We start from the raw sequence: 22,874 nt of genomic DNA on the forward strand, positions 1-22,874 counted from the left end.
GTAGGCATAGGTAGGTGTCCCAGTAGTTAGCTAGGCATAGGTAGGAGTCCCAGTATAGGTAGGTAGGCATAGGTAGGAGTCCCAGTATAGGTAGGTAGGCATAGGTAGGACCCCTAGTATAGGTAGGTAGGTGTCCCCGTATAGGTAAGTAGGTGCCCCAGTAGTTAGGTAGGCATAGGTAGGTGTCCCAGTATAGATAGTTAGGCAGGGGCTGGCTGGCACAGTAATAACAATTACCAAGGTCCAGCTGCAACAGATAGGGCTGTATAATGTCAGTGTCAGTGAGCAACACGCACACAAAAAAAAACACATCAGGAAAACATTAGCTCTCAAATGAGCTGTTGAGGGGTGCTATTTTAGCAATAACAATCAGCCAGGAGCAAGCCAAGAGCCTAACTAATCTTTCCCTAGGAGAAAAAAATCTGCAGCAGCTCTTCCTAGTCTATCTATTTGCAGCAGGCACACGAGTGAGTGTCATGGCCAGCGAGCCTGCCTTATATAAGGGGGGGTGGGGCTCCAGGGCTTAGTGTAGCCTGAATGGCTACAATGTGCCTGCTGACTGTGATGCAGAGGGTCAAAGTTGACCCTCATAGTGCATTATGGGGCGAATCGAACTTCCGCAAAAGTTTGCTTGCTCCAGGCGAACGCGAACCCCCAAAGTTCGCCTGGAACCGTTCGCCGGCGAACCGTTCGCTACATCTCTAATAATTGGATATTAAAATCAACTGTAACTAATGTTTCAATCTCCTAATCCAAACCAAACATGGGGAAAACTTGTATGTATTTGTCATAGAAGCAAATTTTTTATCGACATCCAATTAATCATTAAATATTGATTTTTATTTCCCCGTAAAAAGTGTGTTTTCGATGTACTTTCTATATGCTTTACATAACCATTTGTTCAATGCATCCTGTTACTATCAGTACAGTGTCATGTCAAATCCAGTGCCCAACGTACGTTTCACAAACTCTTCAGAGCCTTCCTCGGAGGTTTGAGTAAAACGCCACGCATGTGGCACAGAGACAGGTGATGGAAGTACCAGATATCGGCCAGCCTGCATATCTGCTACATATACAGGTTCATGGCCACTAAATTATTCACTGGAATGACTGAGGATTATATCATTAGCAGGCATAATGGCTCCTACAGGACTTGCTGTATGATTACTCACACACAATTATTGATGATTGCATCAGTCATAAAGAAAAAAATAATAATATACTTTTAACTGTTTATGGTTGGGCCTCGGAGGAAGCAATTGTGGATTTGACCTAGTATTGTACTGTTAAATTGATACCCCATGTGTCTCATTTAGTGTCAAACTGGTGGTGTACTCTCCACAAATACACTGGACGTTTATAAAAGTCCAGTTGTCATGAAGTGGTTAATATAATTCCATAGTGAAGGGTGTGTTTTCAATGTATAAGCCATCCATTTTACAAAACTACATAGTATATGCATTAACCGTGACAAGTTGTAGAATACATTTTGGTGTGTCTTAAAGCTCTGACACACATCACATAAAAATAGGTACGGACAAACTCAATCCAACATAAAAAAGTGCAATCACTTTTTTATCAGCCTGCCAACCACTGAACACACCAATGGCAACTGGCAAGCCTCCACTGCATGGCTCTGCAGTCGGAAACGGCTATTTAGCCGCACAATGAAATGGACGCGACGGTTCATCGCATTCTGTCTTCTATACCGTTATTCTCCATATGAAAAATCGGCGCCGTATCGGTTATGATAACGGCTATGAATAGTTCCATTATACCGTTATCCGATTCAGGGGGCCCCAGAGCCGGCACAGCACAGGAAGGGGGGAAATTGGGCACACAGAGCGGCGGGGAGGGGGGAAGCTCCCCCCCCTTCCTCACCTAGGGCCCCCCCCTTCCGCGCTCCCCCTTCCGCACTCCCCCTCCCTCCAAAATTTTAGCCAGCGGCAGCGAGCGGGGAATAGCTTTACCGGCATGAAGACGTTAGTCATCAGAGGAGATCCATCGCTCTGCGTGCCGCTGGCTGGTCTCCGTCTCCTGCAATGCACTGACCAATCACGCTCTTGCAGTACTTCCTGTGAGAGCGTGATTGGTCAGTCAGTGCATTGCAGGAGACGGAGACCAGCCAGCGGCACGCAGAGCGATGGATCTCCTCTGATGACTTGACGTCTTCATGCCGGTAAAGCTATTCACCGCTCGCTGCCGCTGGCTAAAATTTTGGAGGGAGGGGGAGTGCGGAAGGGGGAGCGCGGAAGGGGGGGGCCCTAGGTGAGGGAGGGAGGGAAGCTTCCCCCCTCCCCGCCGCTCTGTGTGCCCAATTTCCCCCCTTCCTGTGCTGTGCCGGCTCTGGGGCCCCCTGAATCGGATAACGGTGTAATGGAACTATTCATAGCCGTTATCATAACCGATACGGCGCCAATTTTGAACGGTTGCCGTTACATATTAGCTTTGCGGCAACACACGCGTCCATTTCTCCCTGCGGACAAAATTCTCGGACCGTCTGCAGTGTCGTTGGTGCCACCGCCACCACAAATGGCAGGCAGACCTGCTGCCAGCCTGCCACCCCACTAAACACCAATAGCAAGCCTGCACTGGGTGGCTCTGCAGTGGAGTTGGTGACACCTCCACCCCCACCAGGAATGGCAGGCAGACCTGCTACCAGCCTGACACCTGCTGACTTAACATTTTTTTTTGAAAATGATCATTAAAATTATATAAATATTATATTATATTTGAAATGTTGTATTTCTTATAAATAAATTTGTATTTTTTAATTTGATATAAATAACTTTTCTATACATAATTTTCAAAATAATTTTTCATCAACAACATTCACTAATAGGCCCAAGAAAAAAATACAAATACAGCTGTACACTGAGCCAGTCTGCCTCAGTTGAGTGCACATGCAGCACCCACACACCTATGGGCCTTACAGACCTGTTAGCGCTCAATCTCGGTAAACGCGGCGTTTGGTTTGTCAGTGTGAAGTGGGCATAACCCTTACATTACCACTCTGGACATTTAAAAGCAGCCCTTTATTCCTCAAATGTAGGAATGAACTCTGATGTGATTTCTGCCCTTAAGGGATTAAAACCCGACTCTGTGCCAACTACGTAATTTTTGGTGGAAGTTTTGGCATAAATCCCCTCCGCCATGCCCCTGTCCGGGTGTTAAAGCCTTTGAAACTAGTTTTCCATCACTTTTGTGGCCAGAAAGAGTCCCTGTATGTTTCTAAATTCGTCTGCCCATTCAAGTCTATGGATATTCGCCCGGTTCTTGCGAATCCGAACTTTTCCCAGATGTTCGGATTCAACGTTCGCGCACCCAAAATTTGATGTTCACAACATCTCTCTCTACCAATGGCTCAGTTCAGCATATTGTAGTTTTTATTTGGCACAGACACAATATATTTTGTCTACTTTCGTCTTTTTAGGTTAATTCTAAATATACTCTGACCCTGAAAGCCATCGATCAGGAAGGAATGGGTTACATCACATCTGGACAAGCTGTGATCATAGTAACGGACGACAACGACAACTCTCCGATTTTTACTCCTCCTACGGTGAGTGTAAAAACACGATTACTGTGATTAAATGGCTCTATCACTACACAATACAATACAGGTACTCCCCAACTTACGAACGGCCTGAAAATGTGAAATTTTATTCTGTGGAAACAAGTGAAAAACATTTTTTTTTTATTTCAAAAAGACCTTGTAGTTTTTGAGAAAATCAGTTTTAAAAAAAATTCAAAGAAAAATGTTTTTTTAAATCCGTAAAATGCACGCGCAGAGGGACCATGCATGTACACAAGAGCCGACTGATGTGACTGAGCGGGATTACTGAGACCGATACCACGAACGGAGGCACTCGGGAGGATGGTGAGGGATGCATCTGTGCTCATGGGGCTAAAAAGGAAGCCTCGGGTGAGTATAAAATATTTTAAATTGGACATCTCTGTTTTCCTTTAAGTTAAGTACGAACCGATAGCCCCTATCTCCTTCGTTAATTGGGGACTGCCTGTACAGGAACAGTTTAGCTGACAGTGATAGGGCAAGCCTGGCCTGTATAGTCTTTAACCATTCAGCCCGCGGGGATTTTTCACCTTATGCATCAGAGCAATTTTCACCTCCCATTCATTCGCTAATAACTTCCTCGCTACTTATCACAAGTTATTGATCTATATCTTGTTTTTTCTGCCACTAATTAGGCTTTCTTTGGGTGGTACATTTTGCTAAGAATTATTTTTTTATAAATGCATTTTAACAGGATTAATAAGAAAAAAATGGAAAAATTCATTATTTTACAGTTTTCGTCCATTATAGCTTTAAAATAATCCACGCTACCATAATTAAAACGTATGTATTTCATTTGCCCGTTTGTCTCGGTTATGACACCATTTAAATTTTGTCCCTATCACAATGTATGGCGCCAATATTTTATTTGGAAATAAAGGTGCATTGTTTCCGTTTTGCGTCCATCACTATTTACAAGCTTATAATTTAAAAAATGTTTGTAGTATACCCCCTTCACATGCATATCTAAAAAGTTCAGACCCTTAGGTAACTATTTATAGGTTTTTTTTTGTTTTTGTTTTAATTGTAATTTTTTTTTTCCATTCAAAATTTTATTTGTGTAATATTTTGGTGTGGGAAATAAACAGTTAATTTTTAATGTTATTATATGTGTAAATTTTAATGTAAAATGTATGTAGATGTAGTTTTACTATTTGGCCAAAAGATGGCCACCTTGAGTTTATTTTTTTCTCCTTGTGCTTCTCGCTAACCGGAAGCACAAGGAGGACGGGGAAACGTTTTTTTTTGCAGAAAGACTGAGGCCTCCAGTAAGAGCGCTTCGGTTTTTCTGCTGGGGACACGAATTGGTGATCGGGAACCATGTTCCCGCTCACTGATCCCAGGGCTACCGGGGGACAGCACGGGGGCGGGCCCGCGATCGCACAGCGAAGCGCGGCACCGCAGCAGAGCTGCCGCCTAAACGTGAGGATCATGTCCGGGCGGCTGAAATGGTTAAATACAATACAGCAGCCATTTTGTTGGGTCATGAAGCACTAGCCTATATTCAAGATTCAATGCTTTAGCTGTAATTGGCAAAACCCAACAACGCCCCTACTTTTTAAGAAAACTAAGGAGTGCTAACCTCCCACAGAAGCTGCTGGTTAATTTCTACAGATGCACTATAGATCAGGTCTTGACCAATTGCATGACGGCCTGGTACAACAACTGCACCAAGGCTGCTAGAGAAGCCCTGCAGCAAGTTGTTAAAACAGCAGATGCCATTATCGGCATTGTACTACCATCACTGGAGCTCTTGTATAAGACTCGCTGTATGAGAAAGGCCAAAAACATTATCAAGGACAAAAAACTGAAAATGCCTAGTTTGCCTTCCATCAAGTAGACGTTTTAAATCAATCCACATACACACAGACAAACAGACTAAAAACCAGCTTTTTCCCATCTGCCATAAACTTGTTAAACTCAGAATCTTCTCTTAAATAATTAATACTGTGTACAAATTGTTTAAACATTTGAAATACCTGGCATACTTGTATAATTCCTCTATTTCTACCTTTGTTACTATCACTATGTTCCTGTTATGCACTGTGGAGCTGTCATGAAAAGTAATTTTGTTAAGTTTCACAATGACAATAAAGTGCTTAAATTTTGAATTAGATTGTGAGCGTCTCTGGAGACAGTGACATGACTATGTAGTCTGTCAAGTGCTTCAGAAGATATCAGTACTATATCAATACATAATAATATTAACAATATGGTAGGGCATAAGACTATGGTAGGATTAGAGTGTGAGCTCCTCTGAGGACAGTCAGCGACATTACTATGTACTCTGTACAGTGCTGCAGAAGATGTCAGTGCTATATAAATACATAATAATATTAATATGGTAGGACATTAGACTATGACTATGGTAGGATTAGATTGTGAGCTCCTCTGAGGACAGTCAGTGACATGACTATGTACTCTGTAATGTGCTGCAGAAGATGTCAGTGCTATATAAATACATAATAATAATAATAATATGGTAGGACATTTCTCTCTGCAATCAAACAAATCTTGCTTATGTTCAACTTTACCTGCATTGCTTTTAACTTTATGGTACGCATATGATCTGCATCTGCATCTGATTTTATATCTGTCTTCATGCAATTTCTCTCTGCAATCAAACAAATCTTGCTTATGTTCAACTTTACCTGCATTGCTTTTAACTTTATGGTACGCATATGATCTGCATCTGCATCTGATTTTATATCTGTCTTCATGCAATTTCTCTCTGCAATCAAACAAATCTTGCTTATGTTCAACTTTACCTGCATTGCTTTTAACTTTATGGTACGCATACATAATTGTGACCATTTCCTGGTGCCAGGCCTTATGCTGCAATGTGTACCTAATTAATTAGTCATAATTTGCATGTCTGTAGACTGACCCAGCCTCCCACAGCCCAGGCCTGGCCATTCACACCTGATCCTCATTCCAGCACTCATCTCCATCCCCTCTGCTGTCTACTTAATCTAGTCCCTAAGTCAGATATGACTTTAGTCAGATGTGCATTAATTTTAAGTGCATGATTTGAAGTGCACAGCCAAAGACCCAAGTGCATGATTTGAAGTGCACAGCCAAAGACCCAAGTGCATGATTTGAAGTGCACAGCCAAAGACCCAAATTAGACCAGAATTGAACCAGAAGGGAACAGAAGGAACTGCCAGGAGACTCGGCACTTTGATCACATGGTTTGCTACTTAACTGTTTTTTATCTGTTTCACCATATGCCTGCTTGTTTCTGCAATTCCTGTTTCTAAACATACCCCACCCTCCTGCTGTCAGCTATCAATCGCCCTGTAGATCCCTTCAGAATGTTTAAAATGTCTTTCTCAACCGCTTCTTTTTGTCTTCTGTTCCTGAAAATCCACATGTCACTTCATCCTCCCACTGTCAGCAACACCATACAGATTGCTCCCTCTCTGCTATCGTCTCCCCTTTTCTCTAGCCACGAACTATTCCTATTTCTGTGCTCACACTACCCCTCCTCTGCTCTCACTAAACCTAACTTGCATACACACAAGTCCCACCCCCAAATCTCTCTGCTCTGCCTACTACTCCTTCTGGCTTCTGGGGACATATCACCGAACCCAGGGCCCACTCCTAGACCTCACACTGCTCAGACTACAACTCATTCCACCAATAACAAACCTCACCACCTCCCCTCCCAGAACACCTACAATCTTATTGACATCCCCCTTCTTCCCAGCTCTCCCCTCCCCATATCTGGGGCTCTATGGAACTCCCGCTCCGTTTGTAATAAACTGGCCTTTATTCATGACATGTTTATCTCCAACACTTTCACCTTCCTGGGGCTCACTGAAACATGGATAACTCCATCAGACACGGTGTCTCCAGCTGCTCTATCATATGGTGGTCTAAAATGTAGTCATGCCCCTAGACCTGGCCACAAACATGGAGGGGGGGTGGGGATCCTCCTCTCTGATCACTGTTCCTTTAAGCCACTCACACCACTGCCCGCACTCTCATCCTTTGAAGTTCATGCTGTCCGTCTCTACTCTCCATACCACATTCAGATTGCTATTATCTACCGCCCGCCCGGTCCAGCCTCTACTTTCATTGATCACTTTTCAGCATGGCTTCTCCAGTTCCTCTCGACTGATATACCCTCTATCATCATTGGAGATTTTAATATACCCATCGATACTAATTGCCCTACTGCCACCAAACTGCTCTCTCTCACCTCCTCGTTTGACCTCGCCCAATGGTCCTCCACTTCCACCCACAAAGACGACCACACTCTTGACCTTGTCTTTACCCGCCTCTGTTCTATTTCAAGCTTTCATAACACTCCGCTTCCCCTCTCAGACCACAACCTTCTTACCTTCTCAATCAATTCTTCTCTACCGTCACCTCCTCCAACACTACACCATACAGTCACGCGCAGGAATTACCGCAACCTGGATGTGAATTCCCTGACTGAGGCCTTGGAACCTCTAAGTACCCTGTCTTCCTACACTGACCCTGAGGCAGCATCCAGTTACTTATTTAATGTAGTCTCCTCTGCCATGAATTCAGCCGTTCCACTCACCACCACCCGCCCCCGCCAAACTAACCGGCAGCCCTGGCTCACTGAACAAATCAAACAGCTGAAAAGGCACTCCAGGGTGGCAGAAAGATGCTGGAGAAAAAGCACTGCTGTAGAAGACTTCAATCACTATAAACAAACTATGCAGGAGCTCAGGGATGCCCTCACTTCTGCTAAGCAGTCTTATTTCTCCTCGCTCATTTCCTCACAGTCTCACAACCCAAAACAATTATTCAACACCTTTAACTCCCTACTTCGTCCCCCACCTCCTCCCCCTACCACATGTCTGTCAGCCGACAACTTTGCATCATACTTTACAAGCAAGATTGATGCAATACGTAATAGCTTTAACACGCAACCATTTTTACCAGCACAGCCGTCACCTATAAATTCCTTTTGTCCGCCTGCACCCTCACCCACCACTAACTGCCTCCCCCCCCCTCCACAAGACCAGTCTCCCACTCTAACATCTTTCACCACACTAACTGATCAGTGTCTTTCCTCACTAATCTCCAAAGCGCATCTCACTACCTGTGCCCTGGACCCCATTCCCTCTCATCTAATCCCCCAGCTTTCCTCCTCCTTTAATCCCGCTCTAACAACTCTATTCAACCTTTCTATCTCCACTGGCACTTTTCCTTCCTTATTCAAACAAGCTATCATCACACCACTAATCCAAAAAACTCTCTCTTGATCCAACTTCTCTATCCAACTACCGTCCTGTCTCGCTCCTCCCCTTTGCTTCTAAACTGCTGGAACGTCACATCCATTCAGAATTGTCTGCCTTTCTCTCTACCAACTCCTTACTTGACCCCTTTCAATCTGGATTCCGCACACACCATTCCACTGAAACTGCCCTCACGAAAGTTGCTAATGACCTACTGGTAGCTAAATCCAAAGGCCAGTTCTCCATTCTAATACTCCTTGACCTTTCCTCTGCCTTTGACACGGTTGATCATGCTCTGCTTCTGCAGACACTGTCATCTTTAGGAATCAAGGAACAAGCACATTCCTGGATCTCCTCTTATCTCTCTGGACGCTCTTACACTGTCTCCTTCTCTAACACCAAGTTCTCTCCACACCCACTGTCTGTTGGTGTACCTCAAGGCTCTGTTCTTGGGCCACTTCTTTTCTCAATCTACACCCGTGGCCTGGGACAACTAATTAACTCTTTTGGCTTCCAGTATCACCTTTATGCGGATGACACCCAAATCTATCTCTCAGCTCCTGACCTGTCCTCACTACTATCCAGAGTCCCCGACTGTCTACGTGCCGTTTCTGCATTCATGTCCTCCCGCTTCCTCAAACTCAACATGACTAAAACGGAAATTGTGATTTTTCCACCATTGCTATCTACACCCCCACCAATTGCAACCATAACGGTAGACAACACCCCAATAACCTCAACCACTAAGGCCCGCTGCTTGGGGGTTATACTTGACTCAGAGCTCTCCTTTAAACCTCACATTGCCTCATTAACCACCACCTGCTATTTCCAGCTCAAAAATATATTCCGTATCCGTCCCTTCCTCACACAAGAGGCCACCAAAATGCTTGTTCATGCCTTAATCATCTCCGGCCTAGACTACTGCAACACCCTGCTCTGTGGCCTACCAAAAAACAGGCTAGCTCCTCTCCAATCCCTTCTAAATGCAGCGGCCCTCCTCATTCACCTTTCCACACGCTCTTCTGATGCAGCCCCACTGTGCCATTCTCTCCACTGGTTACCCATTACCCAGAGGATCCAGTTCAAACTCCTGACTCTAACATACAAAGCCCTCCACGAGTTGTCTCCTCCATACATCTCCTCACTAATCTCAAGATATTGTCCCTCCCGCAACCTTCGCTCCTCCCAAGAAATTCTCCTGGCCTCTAAGCTGATCACCTCCTCTCATGCTCGCATCCAGGACTTTACACGAGCATCAGCCCTTATCTGGAACTCTCTTCCACAGCCTGTACGTCATGCTCCAAACCTGGACATCTTCAAACGCACTCTTAAAACACACCTTTTCAGACAAGCTTATAACATTCTATAGCCCTTTATTTACTTATTTGTCACAATGTAATCAGAGGCAAAGAATCACTGCCTCATCCATCCTCCACCCCCTTACCTAGTGTGTCCCCCACTACCCATTAGATTGTAAGCTCGCAAGGGCAGGGTCATCCTCCTAATGTTTACTGTTTTTGTAACAATATTTGTGCTGCTTGGAACTCTGCTGTATATTTGTTAGTTGTATCTATGTTCCCCTTGTCGTCTTATTGTGCTTTGTAAAGCGCTGCGGAATATGTTGGCGCTGTATAAATAAAAAATAATAATAATAATAATAATAATTAGACTAGGACTATGGTAGAATTAGATTGTGAGCTCCTCTGAGCAGGATCTAGACCAAGTTGCGCCTGGGGCAAGGTCAGGTTTTGGCGCCTAAAGGTCAGGTTTTGGCACCTAAACTGCCATTCCCCATCCAGTTTTGGCACCTAAAGGTCAGGTTTTGGCGCCTAAAGATGAGGTTTTGGCGCCTAACTGCCATTCCCCATCCAAATTTTGCCGCCTTTTTAAGAATTCGACAAACTGCGCCTGGGGCAAGAGACCTGCCTGCCCCCCCCCCCCTAGATTCGTCCCTGCCTCTGAGGACAGTCAGTGACATGACTATGTACTCTGTAAAGTGCTGCAGAAGATGTCAGTGCTATATAAATACATAATAATAATAATAATATGGTAGGACATTAGACTAGGACTATGGTAGGATTAGATTGTGAGCTCCTCTGAGGACAGTCAGTGACATGACTATGTACTCTGTAATGTGCTGCAGAAGATGTCAGTGCTATATAAATACATAATAATAATATGGTAGGGCATTACACTATGACTATGGTAGGATTAGAGTGTGAGCTCCTCTGAGGACAGTCAGTGATATGACTATGTACTCTGTAATGTGCTGCAGAAGATGTCAGTGCTATATAAATACATAATAATAATAATAATAATATGGGAGGACATTAGGCTATGACTATGTTAGGATTAGATTGTGAGCTCCTCTGAGGACAGTCAGTGACATGACTATGTACTCTGTAATGTGCTGCAGAAGATGTCACTGCTATATAAACACATAATAATAATATGGTAGGACATTAGACAATGACTATGGTAGGATTAGATTGTGAGCTCCTCTGAGGACAGTCAGTGACATGACTATGTACCCTGTAATGTGCTGCAGAAGATGTCACTGCTATATAAATACAGAATAATAATATGGTAAGACTATGGCTATGGTAGGATTAGAGTGTGAGCTCCTCTGAGGACAGCCAGTGACATGATTCGTTACTCTGTAATGTGCTGCAGAAAATAGCATTATATCTTCTCCTCATTTCAGTACTCCGCTACGGTACCTGAAAATGAAGTGAGCTATGAAGTCGCACTGCTGACAGTGACAGATGAGGACGTCCCCTACACTGATGCCTGGGCTGCCAACTTTACCTTTATTAAGGGCAATGAGGGACAAAACTTTGTTATAACCACCACTCCAGAGAACATGGGCCTGATAAGAACTGCAAAGGTAAGTGGTGCTCCTATATGCTGCACTTGCTGCACCCGAATTCTATAGAAACCTCCAGAACTGCTCTCTAATCCTGATCCTGTGCTGCATGTGTGCTGGGTATGAGATAATGTTGGATAAAATGGAACTATCAGCAGCTAAGGGGAGACAGACCACTAGCTGAGCCATAAGATTGTATTAAATAGTCCCAGTATGTAATGGAATCTTCTTGTTTATTTCGGGGATTGGTTACACATCTGCAATAGATGCCAGCAATAATGGGTACCGTCATAGCTCCCAAATGTCCCTTTTTTTTGGAGTAACAGTCCCTCTTTGGGAACCCTGTCCCTCTTTCCTCCTCATGTCTCCCTCTTTCAGGATTGATGTACAAATATATTTAAATATATGTATTTTTACTCCTGAAAAATGTCAATACGAAGGACAATGGACCAGGATGGAAAGGACTTTTGTGATTGGAATTATAAAACAACCTATTTTTCTTAAAATAAATCTTTATGTATGTGTGACGAAGGGTGTGCCGGGGCGGGCGGATTAGGGGTGTGGCTTAAGTGTCCCTCTTTCTTATCCCAAAAAGGTGGGAGGTATGGGTACTGTACTATGACATCATTCCTTGTCTGTGATTGGACAGTCAGTGTTTTGTGTGCAGTGTGGCTGAATATAATCATGGATGAGCTGGAAGCACAGTCTGCATATTTACTAAACAAGCAAGGCTCCTCTACATTGCATCCACCATAAACTATATATGGAAACAGGACTCTGAAAATACCCATCCAAAGAATTATTTCATTTGTATCATTGTAAAAGCCCACAGATGAGTGACACTGCCACAAGCTCCCTGTCAGTATCTGTGCTATACTGGAGGTCATTTCCTGTGTGCCCAGGAGTCGCTCAATCTCCAGTATATACTGAGGAGAGGCTGTGACGTCAAGCTCTGCCCCTCCTCTTCCTGTCATCCTCACACCAATCAGAGCATTATTGACAGGTCATATGATCCCCCTGGTTTGTGGATCGTAAAGGGGTGGAGCTCTGAGTCAGAGGAGCGGTAGCCTCTTCTCAGTGTACTGCTAAGATTGCAGAAGCTTCTGGGACACGCGACACAGAATCTGGAGTATAATGACAGTGATGGGTTACTGTGAACCCTGAGCATATGTATATGTATATTGTATGTATATGTGGCCTTTATTGCAGTTTTCTTATAAATACTGTTGTGTTGATGGCAGGGACTGGATTTTGAGACTAAGAAGGAGTACATACTGCTGGTAACTGCCACCAACAAAGCCAGCTTCACTGTTCCGCTTCTGTCCTCCACCGCCACAGTGACCGTCACTGTTATAGATGTGAACGAGGCGCCAGTGTTTGTGCCTCCAATTAAAAATGTCATCATCTCTGAGGATCTGGTCAATGGCCAAGAGGTGGCGTCCTACACAGCTCAGGATCCGAATAAGGCGCAGAATCAGAAGATAACGTAAGTGTCACTGACCTCTGATAACTTTCTGCTCTCCTCCTCCATCTGCGGCTCTTCCATATGCCCCCAGTTGTACATCACCTATCTGTCCTATACACTCAGCAAAGCCATAGCAGGGGACACAGGAAGAGAGCAGACTTATGAGCATTCTGATTGGCTGTCAGTGTGTCCAAAACCAAAACATGATGCCCGCATCCTCCACTTCTGAATCTCTTACACTGAGTTATGTGTAAAGGGAATGTGTCCTTCTTTTTATTCTATTCAGGGTTAAAACAAAGTTTACAAAATGTCGCATAATTAATAATGATTCAACGTCCAGTGTTACAAGCATAGTACCTTCTGGGACTGTCACATCGTCCACAATTCTGAGTAGGTCCATGCTGTCACAGAGAGGGGCACTTCTCTTCTCTTGAAAAAGCGATTTGTACCACGGAACTAGTGGAGGCTCACTCCCATCTTCTGTCCACCCAGCCTGATGGTTGCTGAGTGCTCCTACCCGGTGATGTATAGGCCTGGAACCCACTAGCAGCTCTTTTCTAAGCCTTTTCTGAGCGCTTTGTGATTTGACAAGCTCTTGCTAATGTAATGCTATGGGTGTGATCCCACTTGAGGGATGTGATTTTTAAAAAATCCAACGCAGCATTGCTTTAGCAAGAGCTTTCCAAATCACTGGTGCTTACAAAGTGCTGCAGGTGGGTTCCGGGACTAAGGACTGGAACCCACTAGGAATCTCTGCAGTGCTTTAAAATCGCCGCCGCGCTGTGTGCAGCGATTCCTAGGGTGTTTGCGATCGTGTTTTCCCGATGCTTGGAAGTGATGTACAGTAAACTGTACAACGCTTCCGATTTGCGATTGTTTTTTTTTTTTTTAAATAAAACTTTGTTATATGCACCAGTCCGCCTGTAGCCCCACCCTCTAAAAGAATGGGTCATAGGTAAATACTCCATTCTTCTCCTGCTCGACCTTTCAGCAGCTTTTGACACAGTAGACCATCCCCTACTCCTCCAGTCCCTCCAGTCCTTGGGTATTCACAATCTCGCCCTGACTTGGCTTTTATCCTACCTCTCCAACCACTCCTTCACGAGCTCTTTCTTTGAGTCCACATCCACCCCCAACCACCTCTCGGTGCGAGTCCCCTAAGGCTCAATCCTTGGCCCCTTACTGTTCTTCCTATACACATCCTTCATTGGCAAGGTTATCTCCTCCATGGATTTTAACTATCATCTGTATGCAGATGACACCCAGATCTACCTCCACACCCCTGACATATCCACCACTACCATGGACAAGGTCTCCTCCTGCCTATCAGCCATCTCCTCCTGGATGTCCGCTAGGTTCCTGAAACTAAATCTAGACCAGGCATGGGCAAACTTGGCCCTCCAGCTGTTAAGAAACTACAAGTCCCACAATGCATTTGCCTTTCTGTGGCTGTAAGACTCCTGCAATGCATTGTGGGACTTGTCATTCCTTAACAGCTGGAGGGCCAAGTTTGCCTATGCCTGATCTAGACAAAACAGAATTTATAATCTTCCCACCCCGGCCATCCCTGAACTTTCCAGATGTGCATGTTACTGTTAACCGCACTACCATTCGCCGTACCTCTCAAGCCCTCTGTCTGGGTGTCACCCTGGACTCCGCACTCTCCTTCACTTCCCACATCCAAAACCTCACTAAGTCCTGTAACTTCCACCTTCGTAACATCTGCAAGATCCGCCCTTTCCTGACTTCTGTCACCACCAAACTCCTCATCCATGCCCTCATAATTTCCCGCCTTGACTACTGCAATGCCCTGCTGTCTGGTCTCCCTATGACCCGAATAACCCCGCTGCAGTCCATCATGAATGCGGCAGCCAGAACTATTCACTGCTCCCTTCGCTCCACCACGGCGGCTCCCCTCCATGAATCCCTCCACTGGCTTCCTATCCAGTCCAGAATCAGATTCAAGATACTGTGTCTGGCCCATAAAGACTTCCTCACTGTGTCTTGTAGTTACCGTATGGGCAACGACCCCGCCCAATGGCTGTCTGTGAATCCGGAGAACGGCATCATCACTGGGAATGGACAGCTGGATCGGGAGTCCATATTTGTGAAGAACAACGCTTATACAGCCATTATTCTGGCTATAGATGATGGTGAGTGCCTGTTACCCCCCCCCCCTCCAATATCTGAACATAGTGCATATGGCAGATGAGTATATTCATATGTCTGATCTCCATTCCTGTCTAATGTATGTTATTATCCTAACAGGGTCACCCACTGCCACTGGGACTGGCACACTGCAGATCACTCTCACGGATGTCAATGATAACGGCCCCTATCTGCAGTATTCAGAGATAGTGTACTGCCAGAAGACCCCAGACCCAGTGCCTATCCCCATCATTGACCAAGACTTACCGCCTTTTACCGAGCCCTTTACTGTAGAACTGAGCAGACAAGCTCAGGATGACTGGACCGCTCATGTGGAGAACAACCGTAAGTATCTATATATACAGTACTGTGTGTGTGCGTGTACTGTATATGAATGTGTGTATTGTACACAGGGGTGAGTCTCATAATTATAACTTATTATTATTAATTCATAAAGCGCCAACATATTCCATGTACTCTCATAATTATAACTATTATTATTATTATTATTCATTTATAAAGCGCCAACATATTCCGTGGCGCTGTACAAAGTAAGAAACGACCATGGGGTACATAATAACACAGACAATGGTGTACTCCAATATACATAATACATAATTAGATATAAATGTTTGATACGTTTGATTAATAAAGTACCTATTTTGGATTGGAAGAATCACTGTTTAGTGTGATTTGTGCTCAATCGGGTCATACCAACATTTCATATGATCTCATTGTTTTTTTGATAATACATAATTGGTAACAAACTAAAGAAAGATACAAAATACAGAATACAAGATACAGAGTTGGTAATGACAGTGATAAAAGTAACATGATAAATAATATCCAAGACACGAAAGAGGGAGAGAGCCCTGCCCTTGTGAGCTTACAATCTAAAGGCATTGGAAGGGGTGGGGGGGGGGGGACAGAAACAAGAGGTGGGGTTGTATACAACAAATATATAAAGGCAGTGTGTTTTAGGCTACTTGCACACCCAGACGTTGCGTTAGGTGCCACGTTAAGGTCGCATAACGTGCACCTAACACAACGTATGGTGCTGCTAGAGAGGACGGTAGAGTGAGCCGCGTTAGGCGGCCCTATCCCTATAAGGTCTCCCAGAGTGGCGCTGATTGGCCGACACTCCGCATCACGTGGTCCCACCGGCCAATCAGCGGCCGCCAGTGCAATGAATATTAAGTAGCCATGTGCGCGGCTACTGTATCTGGCTCTCCCCGCCTCCTCTCCGCCCCCCACTGAGCATGTGCAAACAGTCTAACGCGGCTATAGCCGCTGTAACGCCGTAGCATGCTGCACTTTCCGGACAACGCGCAGCGTTACATGTAACGCAACGTGGGCAGTGTGAACAGCCCACTTGTGTTACATTGCTGTGCGTTGGGGGAGCGTTACAGGCTGCACTAACGTGCGCCTGTAACGTCCCTGTGTGGAAGCAGCCTTAGGATACCTAGTAGGAGTGCAATTTGGTCTTAGGACAAAGGGAAGTGGCGTAAGGTAGCGCATATGCTTGTCAGAACAAGTGAGTTTTTAGTGACCGTTTACAGGTAACAAAGGTTGGCGAGTGACAAACCTGTTGGGGGTGGGCATTCCAGAGGAAGGGTGAAGCGCGTGCAAAATCTTGCAAACGTGAATGTGAGGAGGTAATTCTAGAGGAGGACAACAGAAGATCATGTGCAGATCTGAGATTGCGATTGGGTTGGTATCTGGGAATTAGTGAGGAGATATACAGGGGAGAGAGATTGTGGAGAGCTTTGTAGGTTAGGATTAGGAGTTTGAATTGGATCCTCTGATTAATTAGCAGCCAGTGAAGAGCTTGACAGAGAGGAGCAGCAGAGGAAGAGCGAGAGGAGAGATGAATGAGATGAGCAGCTGCGTTTAGTACTGACTGGAGCGGGGCAAGTCTGTTAAAAGGTAGTCCACAAAGTAGTATGTTACAGTAGTCCAGACGAGATATTATAAGAGCATGTATTAACATTGTAGTTGTGTCTTGAGTGAGAAAAGGTTGGATGCGAGATATGTTCTAGAGTTGGAGATGACAGGAGCTGGTTAGGGAGTGAACATGAGGAATAAAAGACAGAACTATTAGGCAATAGTTACCGCTCACATCAGGGGCACACTGGTAAGGAACAAATGTATGTGTAAAAACTGCGGCGTTTTTTTTAAATCCATGTGCATTACCATAGACTAACATGTTTTCCAGTCCGCCGCAGGTCGCAGCAGGAGCCGCACGGTAACGTAGGTATGGCCGCGCGTTAGATAGGACCCTTACGGTGCAGCGTACCGCAATGTGGGGAGTGTGAACTACCCCATAGACTTTCATTCGGCTGCGGTGGGGTACGGTAAATTTACCGCACCGCCTCAGTGTGAAATGGCCATTAGACATAGACCTGGAGGAAGCATACAGATCCGATGTTTGACTGGATTAGCTGCATGCTTGTTTCAGCTGTGAATCAGACACTACTGCAGCCATTTTTTTATTTTTTTTTTTTTTTTGGGGGGGGGGGGGGTTCATCATCCAAAGGACCACAGCACCCAGTATGCCTACATAGAGGCACCCAGTATACCCCCGATTGATGCACCACAGCTCCCAGCATGCCTGCCATTGAGGCACTACAGCTGACTCTGCCTGGGGGACATCCGGGGCACCCCAGAATAGATCTGGGGCACGCACCACTGATCTTTAGGGCTAGCAACATCCCTGATCCAAAATCAGATGGACTGAAATGCATACAATACACCTGCAGCCAGAGTTGCCACCTCATTCCTTTAAATACCGGCACATCTAAGTTATACAGGTTCTGGGGCTACTCGCACATAATCAGTGCCTAAACTGCATCTAACTAGCCACAAGGCATGTATAATTCATATGTGCCGGTATTTAAAGGGATGAGGTGGCAACCCTGCCTGCAGCCTACGCGGCAGTAAAAGGGGTCCTTCAGACTCAAGGTTACAGGTGTGGGCTACTTGGCCAGCGTTCCCAATTATGAAGGTATTTAGCAGGGCATTTTCTGTGTCTGTAGACAAGTTTTTTTTCAGTCTACAACTGATTTATGGCCAATACCAGATATTTGGCTTGTTAGACAGTAGGAGGCTTGGAAGCCCAGGAAGGCCTTTTTGAAGAGATGAGAGCTAAAAAAAAGTTACATAACTCTTGTGTTCTTCCTGGGATAGCTTGGGAGTTAAAGACTTTGCCAGGCTGGGACACTATATATAAGTTGTTGTATGTGTCACAATCAGCAATTGAGTACTAAAAAGTAAGTGAAAAGATACTGTCAATAGTATCCTGAGTATTTTCCCTGCTTGCTTGTGGCTTAAAAGGCATTTTATTAATAAAGTATGAAAATATTCTCTTACTCTACTACTACTAGTGGCTTCACCTGGCAATCAAATTTACCCCGCACCCTTCTTACATGTATGCATGCCCAGGGGCATTGCTAGCCCCAAAGATCAGTGGCACGTGCCCTGGATCTATTCTGGGGTGCCCCAGATGTCCCCCAGGCAGAATAGAGGCACCACAGCACCCAGCATGGCATCACACAGTACTCAGCATGCCCCACAAAGGCACCACAGCACCCAGCATGTCACTACACAACTATACAGCACTCAGCATGGCATTACAGCACCCAGTATGCCCCATAGAGGCCACATAGCACCGAGCATGACACCATAGCACCCAGCATGGCACCATAGCACCCAGCATGGCACCATAGCACCCAGCATGGCACCACAGCACATAGCACCCAGCATGGCATTACAGCACCCAGTGTGCCCCATAGAGGCCACATAGCACCCAGCATGGCACCATAGCACCCAGCATGGCACCATAGCACCCAGCATGGCACCATAGCACCCAGCATGGCACCATAGCACCCAGCATGGCACCACAGCATCCAGCATGGCACCACAGCATCCAGCATGGCACCACAGCACATAGCACCCAGCATGGCACCATAGCACCCAGCATGGCACCACAGCACATAGCACCCAGCATGGCACCACAGCACATAGCACCCAGCATGGCACCACAGCACATAGCACCCAGCATGGCGCTACACAACTACACAGCACTCAGCATGGCACCACAGCATCCAGCATGGCATTACAGCACCCAGTGTGCCCCATAGAGGCCACATAGCACCCAGCATGGCACCATAGCACCCAGCATGGCACCATAGCACCCAGCATGGCACCATAGCACCCAGCATGGCACCACAGCACATAGCACCCAGCATGACACCATAGCACCCAGCATGGCACCACAGCACATAGCACCCAGCATGGCATTACAGCACCCAGTGTGCCCCATAGAGGCCACATAGCACCCAGCATGGCACCATAGCACCCAGCATGGCACCACAGCACATAGCACCCAGCATGACACCATAGCACCCAGCATGGCACCACAGCACATAGCACCCAGCATGGCATTACAGCACCCAGTGTGCCCCATAGAGGCCACATAGCACCCAGCATGGCACCACACAGTACTCAGCATGCCCCACAAAGGCACCACACCACCCAGCATGGCGCTACACAACTACACAGCACTCAGCATGGCACCACAGCATCCAGCATGGCATTACAGCACCCAGTGTGCCCCATAGAGGCCACATAGCACCCAGCATGGCACCACAGCATCCAGCATGGCACCACAGCATCCAGCATGGCATTACAGCACCCAGTGTGCCCCATAGAGGCCACATAGCACCCAGCATGACACCACAGCACCCAGCATGGCACCACAGCACATAGCACCCAGCATGGCACCACAGCACATAGCACCCAGCATGGCATTACAGCACCCAGTGTGCCCCATAGAGGCCACATAGCACCCAGCATGACACCACAGCACCCAGCATGGCACCACAGCACATAGCACCCAGCATGGCATTACAGCACCCAGTGTGCCCCATAGAGGCCACATAGCACCCAGCATGGCACCATAGCACCCAGCATGGCACCACAGCACATAGCACCCAGCATGGCATTACAGCACCCAGTGTGCCCCATAGAGGCCACATAGCACCCAGCATGGCACCATAGCACCCAGCATGGCACCACAGCACATAGCACCCAGCATGGCACCACAGCACATAGCACCCAGCATGGCATTACAGCACCCAGTGTGCCCTATAGAAGCCACATAGCACCCAGCATGACACCATAGCACCCAGCATGGCACCATAGCACCCAGCATGGCACCACAGCACATAGCACCCAGCATGGCACCACAGCACATAGCACCCAGCATGGCATTACAGCACCCAGTGTGCCCTATAGAAGCCACATAGCACCCAGCATGACACCATAGCACCCAGCATGGCACCATAGCACCCAGCATGGCATTACAGCATCCAGCATGGCATTACAGCACCCAGTGTGCCCCATAGAGGCCACATAGCACCCAGCATGGCACCATAGCACCCAGCATGGCACCACAGCACATAGCACCCAGCATGGCACCACAGCACATAGCACCCAGCATGGCATTACAGCACCCAGTGTGCCCCATAGAGGCCACATAGCACCCAGCATGGCACCATAGCACCCAGCATGGCACCATAGCACCCAGCATGGCACCACAGCACATAGCACCCAGCATGGCACCATAGCACCCAGCATGGCACCACAGCACATAGCACCCAGCATGGCACCACAGCACATAGCACCCAGCATGGCATTACAGCACCCAGTGTGCCCTATAGAAGCCACATAGCACCCAGCATGACACCATAGCACCCAGCATGGCACCATAGCACCCAGCATGGCACCACAGCACATAGCACCCAGCATGGCACCACAGCACATAGCACCCAGCATGGCATTACAGCACCCAGTGTGCCCTATAGAAGCCACATAGCACCCAGCATGACACCATAGCACCCAGCATGGCACCATAGCACCCAGCATGGCACCACAGCATCCAGCATGGCATTACAGCACCCAGTGTGCCCCATAGAGGCCACATAGCACCGAGCATGACACCATAGCACCGAGCATGGCACCACAGCACATAGCACCCAGCATGGCATTACAGCACCCAGTGTGCCCCATAGAGGCCACATAGCACCCAGCATGGCACCATAGCACCCAGCATGGCACCACAGCACATAGCACCCAGCATGGCATTACAGCACCCAGTGTGCCCCATAGAGGCCACATAGCACCCAGCATGGCACCATAGCACCCAGCATGGCACCATAGCACCCAGCATGGCACCACAGCACATAGCACCCAGCATGGCACCACAGCACATAGCACCCAGCATGGCATTACAGCACCCAGTGTGCCCCATAGAGGCCACATAGCACCGAGCATGACACCATAGCACCCAGCATGGCACCACAGCACATAGCACCCAGCATGGCACCACAGCACATAGCACCCAGCATGGCATTACAGCACCCAGTGTGCCCTATAGAAGCCACATAGCACCCAGCATGACACCATAGCACCCAGCATGGCACCATAGCACCCAGCATGGCACCATAGCACCCAGCATGGCACCACAGCACATAGCACCCAGCATGGCACCACAGCACATAGCACCCAGCATGGCACCACAGCACATAGCACCCAGCATGGCGCTACACAACTACACAGCACTCAGCATGGCACCACAGCATCCAGCATGGCATTACAGCACCCAGTGTGCCCCATAGAGGCCACATAGCACCCAGCATGGCACCACAGCATCCAGCATGGCACCACAGCATCCAGCATGGCATTACAGCACCCAGTGTGCCCCATAGAGGCCACATAGCACCCAGCATGACACCACAGCACCCAGCATGGCACCACAGCACATAGCACCCAGCATGGCACCACAGCACATAGCACCCAGCATGGCATTACAGCACCCAGTGTGCCCCATAGAGGCCACATAGCACCCAGCATGACACCACAGCACCCAGCATGGCACCACAGCACATAGCACCCAGCATGGCATTACAGCACCCAGTGTGCCCCATAGAGGCCACATAGCACCCAGCATGGCACCATAGCACCCAGCATGGCACCACAGCACATAGCACCCAGCATGGCATTACAGCACCCAGTGTGCCCCATAGAGGCCACATAGCACCCAGCATGGCACCATAGCACCCAGCATGGCACCACAGCACATAGCACCCAGCATGGCACCACAGCACATAGCACCCAGCATGGCATTACAGCACCCAGTGTGCCCTATAGAAGCCACATAGCACCCAGCATGACACCATAGCACCCAGCATGGCACCATAGCACCCAGCATGGCACCACAGCACATAGCACCCAGCATGGCACCACAGCACATAGCACCCAGCATGGCATTACAGCACCCAGTGTGCCCTATAGAAGCCACATAGCACCCAGCATGACACCATAGCACCCAGCATGGCACCATAGCACCCAGCATGGCATTACAGCATCCAGCATGGCATTACAGCACCCAGTGTGCCCCATAGAGGCCACATAGCACCCAGCATGGCACCATAGCACCCAGCATGGCACCACAGCACATAGCACCCAGCATGGCACCACAGCACATAGCACCCAGCATGGCATTACAGCACCCAGTGTGCCCCATAGAGGCCACATAGCACCCAG

The 22,874-nt window shown here is 47.2% G+C and overlaps 1 protein-coding gene across 5 annotated transcripts in view; it reads left to right on the forward strand.

The window, feature by feature from the left end:
* LOC137538376 (cadherin-1-like) overlaps positions 1 to 22,874 on the forward strand; it is a 178,711-nt gene that overhangs the window by 63,911 nt on the left and 91,926 nt on the right. For all 5 annotated transcript variants that reach the window (XM_068260502.1, XM_068260501.1, XM_068260503.1 and 2 more), the window contains 5 exons: positions 3,434 to 3,562; positions 11,495 to 11,677; positions 12,898 to 13,142; positions 15,132 to 15,274; positions 15,390 to 15,614. In XM_068260502.1, coding sequence (XP_068116603.1) covers positions 3,434 to 3,562; positions 11,495 to 11,677; positions 12,898 to 13,142; positions 15,132 to 15,274; positions 15,390 to 15,614 — 925 coding nt within the window. The remainder of the gene's footprint in view (positions 1 to 3,433; positions 3,563 to 11,494; positions 11,678 to 12,897; positions 13,143 to 15,131; positions 15,275 to 15,389; positions 15,615 to 22,874) is intronic.

This window comes from Hyperolius riggenbachi, chromosome 11, assembly GCF_040937935.1.
Source record: "Hyperolius riggenbachi isolate aHypRig1 chromosome 11, aHypRig1.pri, whole genome shotgun sequence".
Lineage (NCBI taxonomy): Eukaryota > Metazoa > Chordata > Amphibia > Anura > Hyperoliidae > Hyperolius > Hyperolius riggenbachi.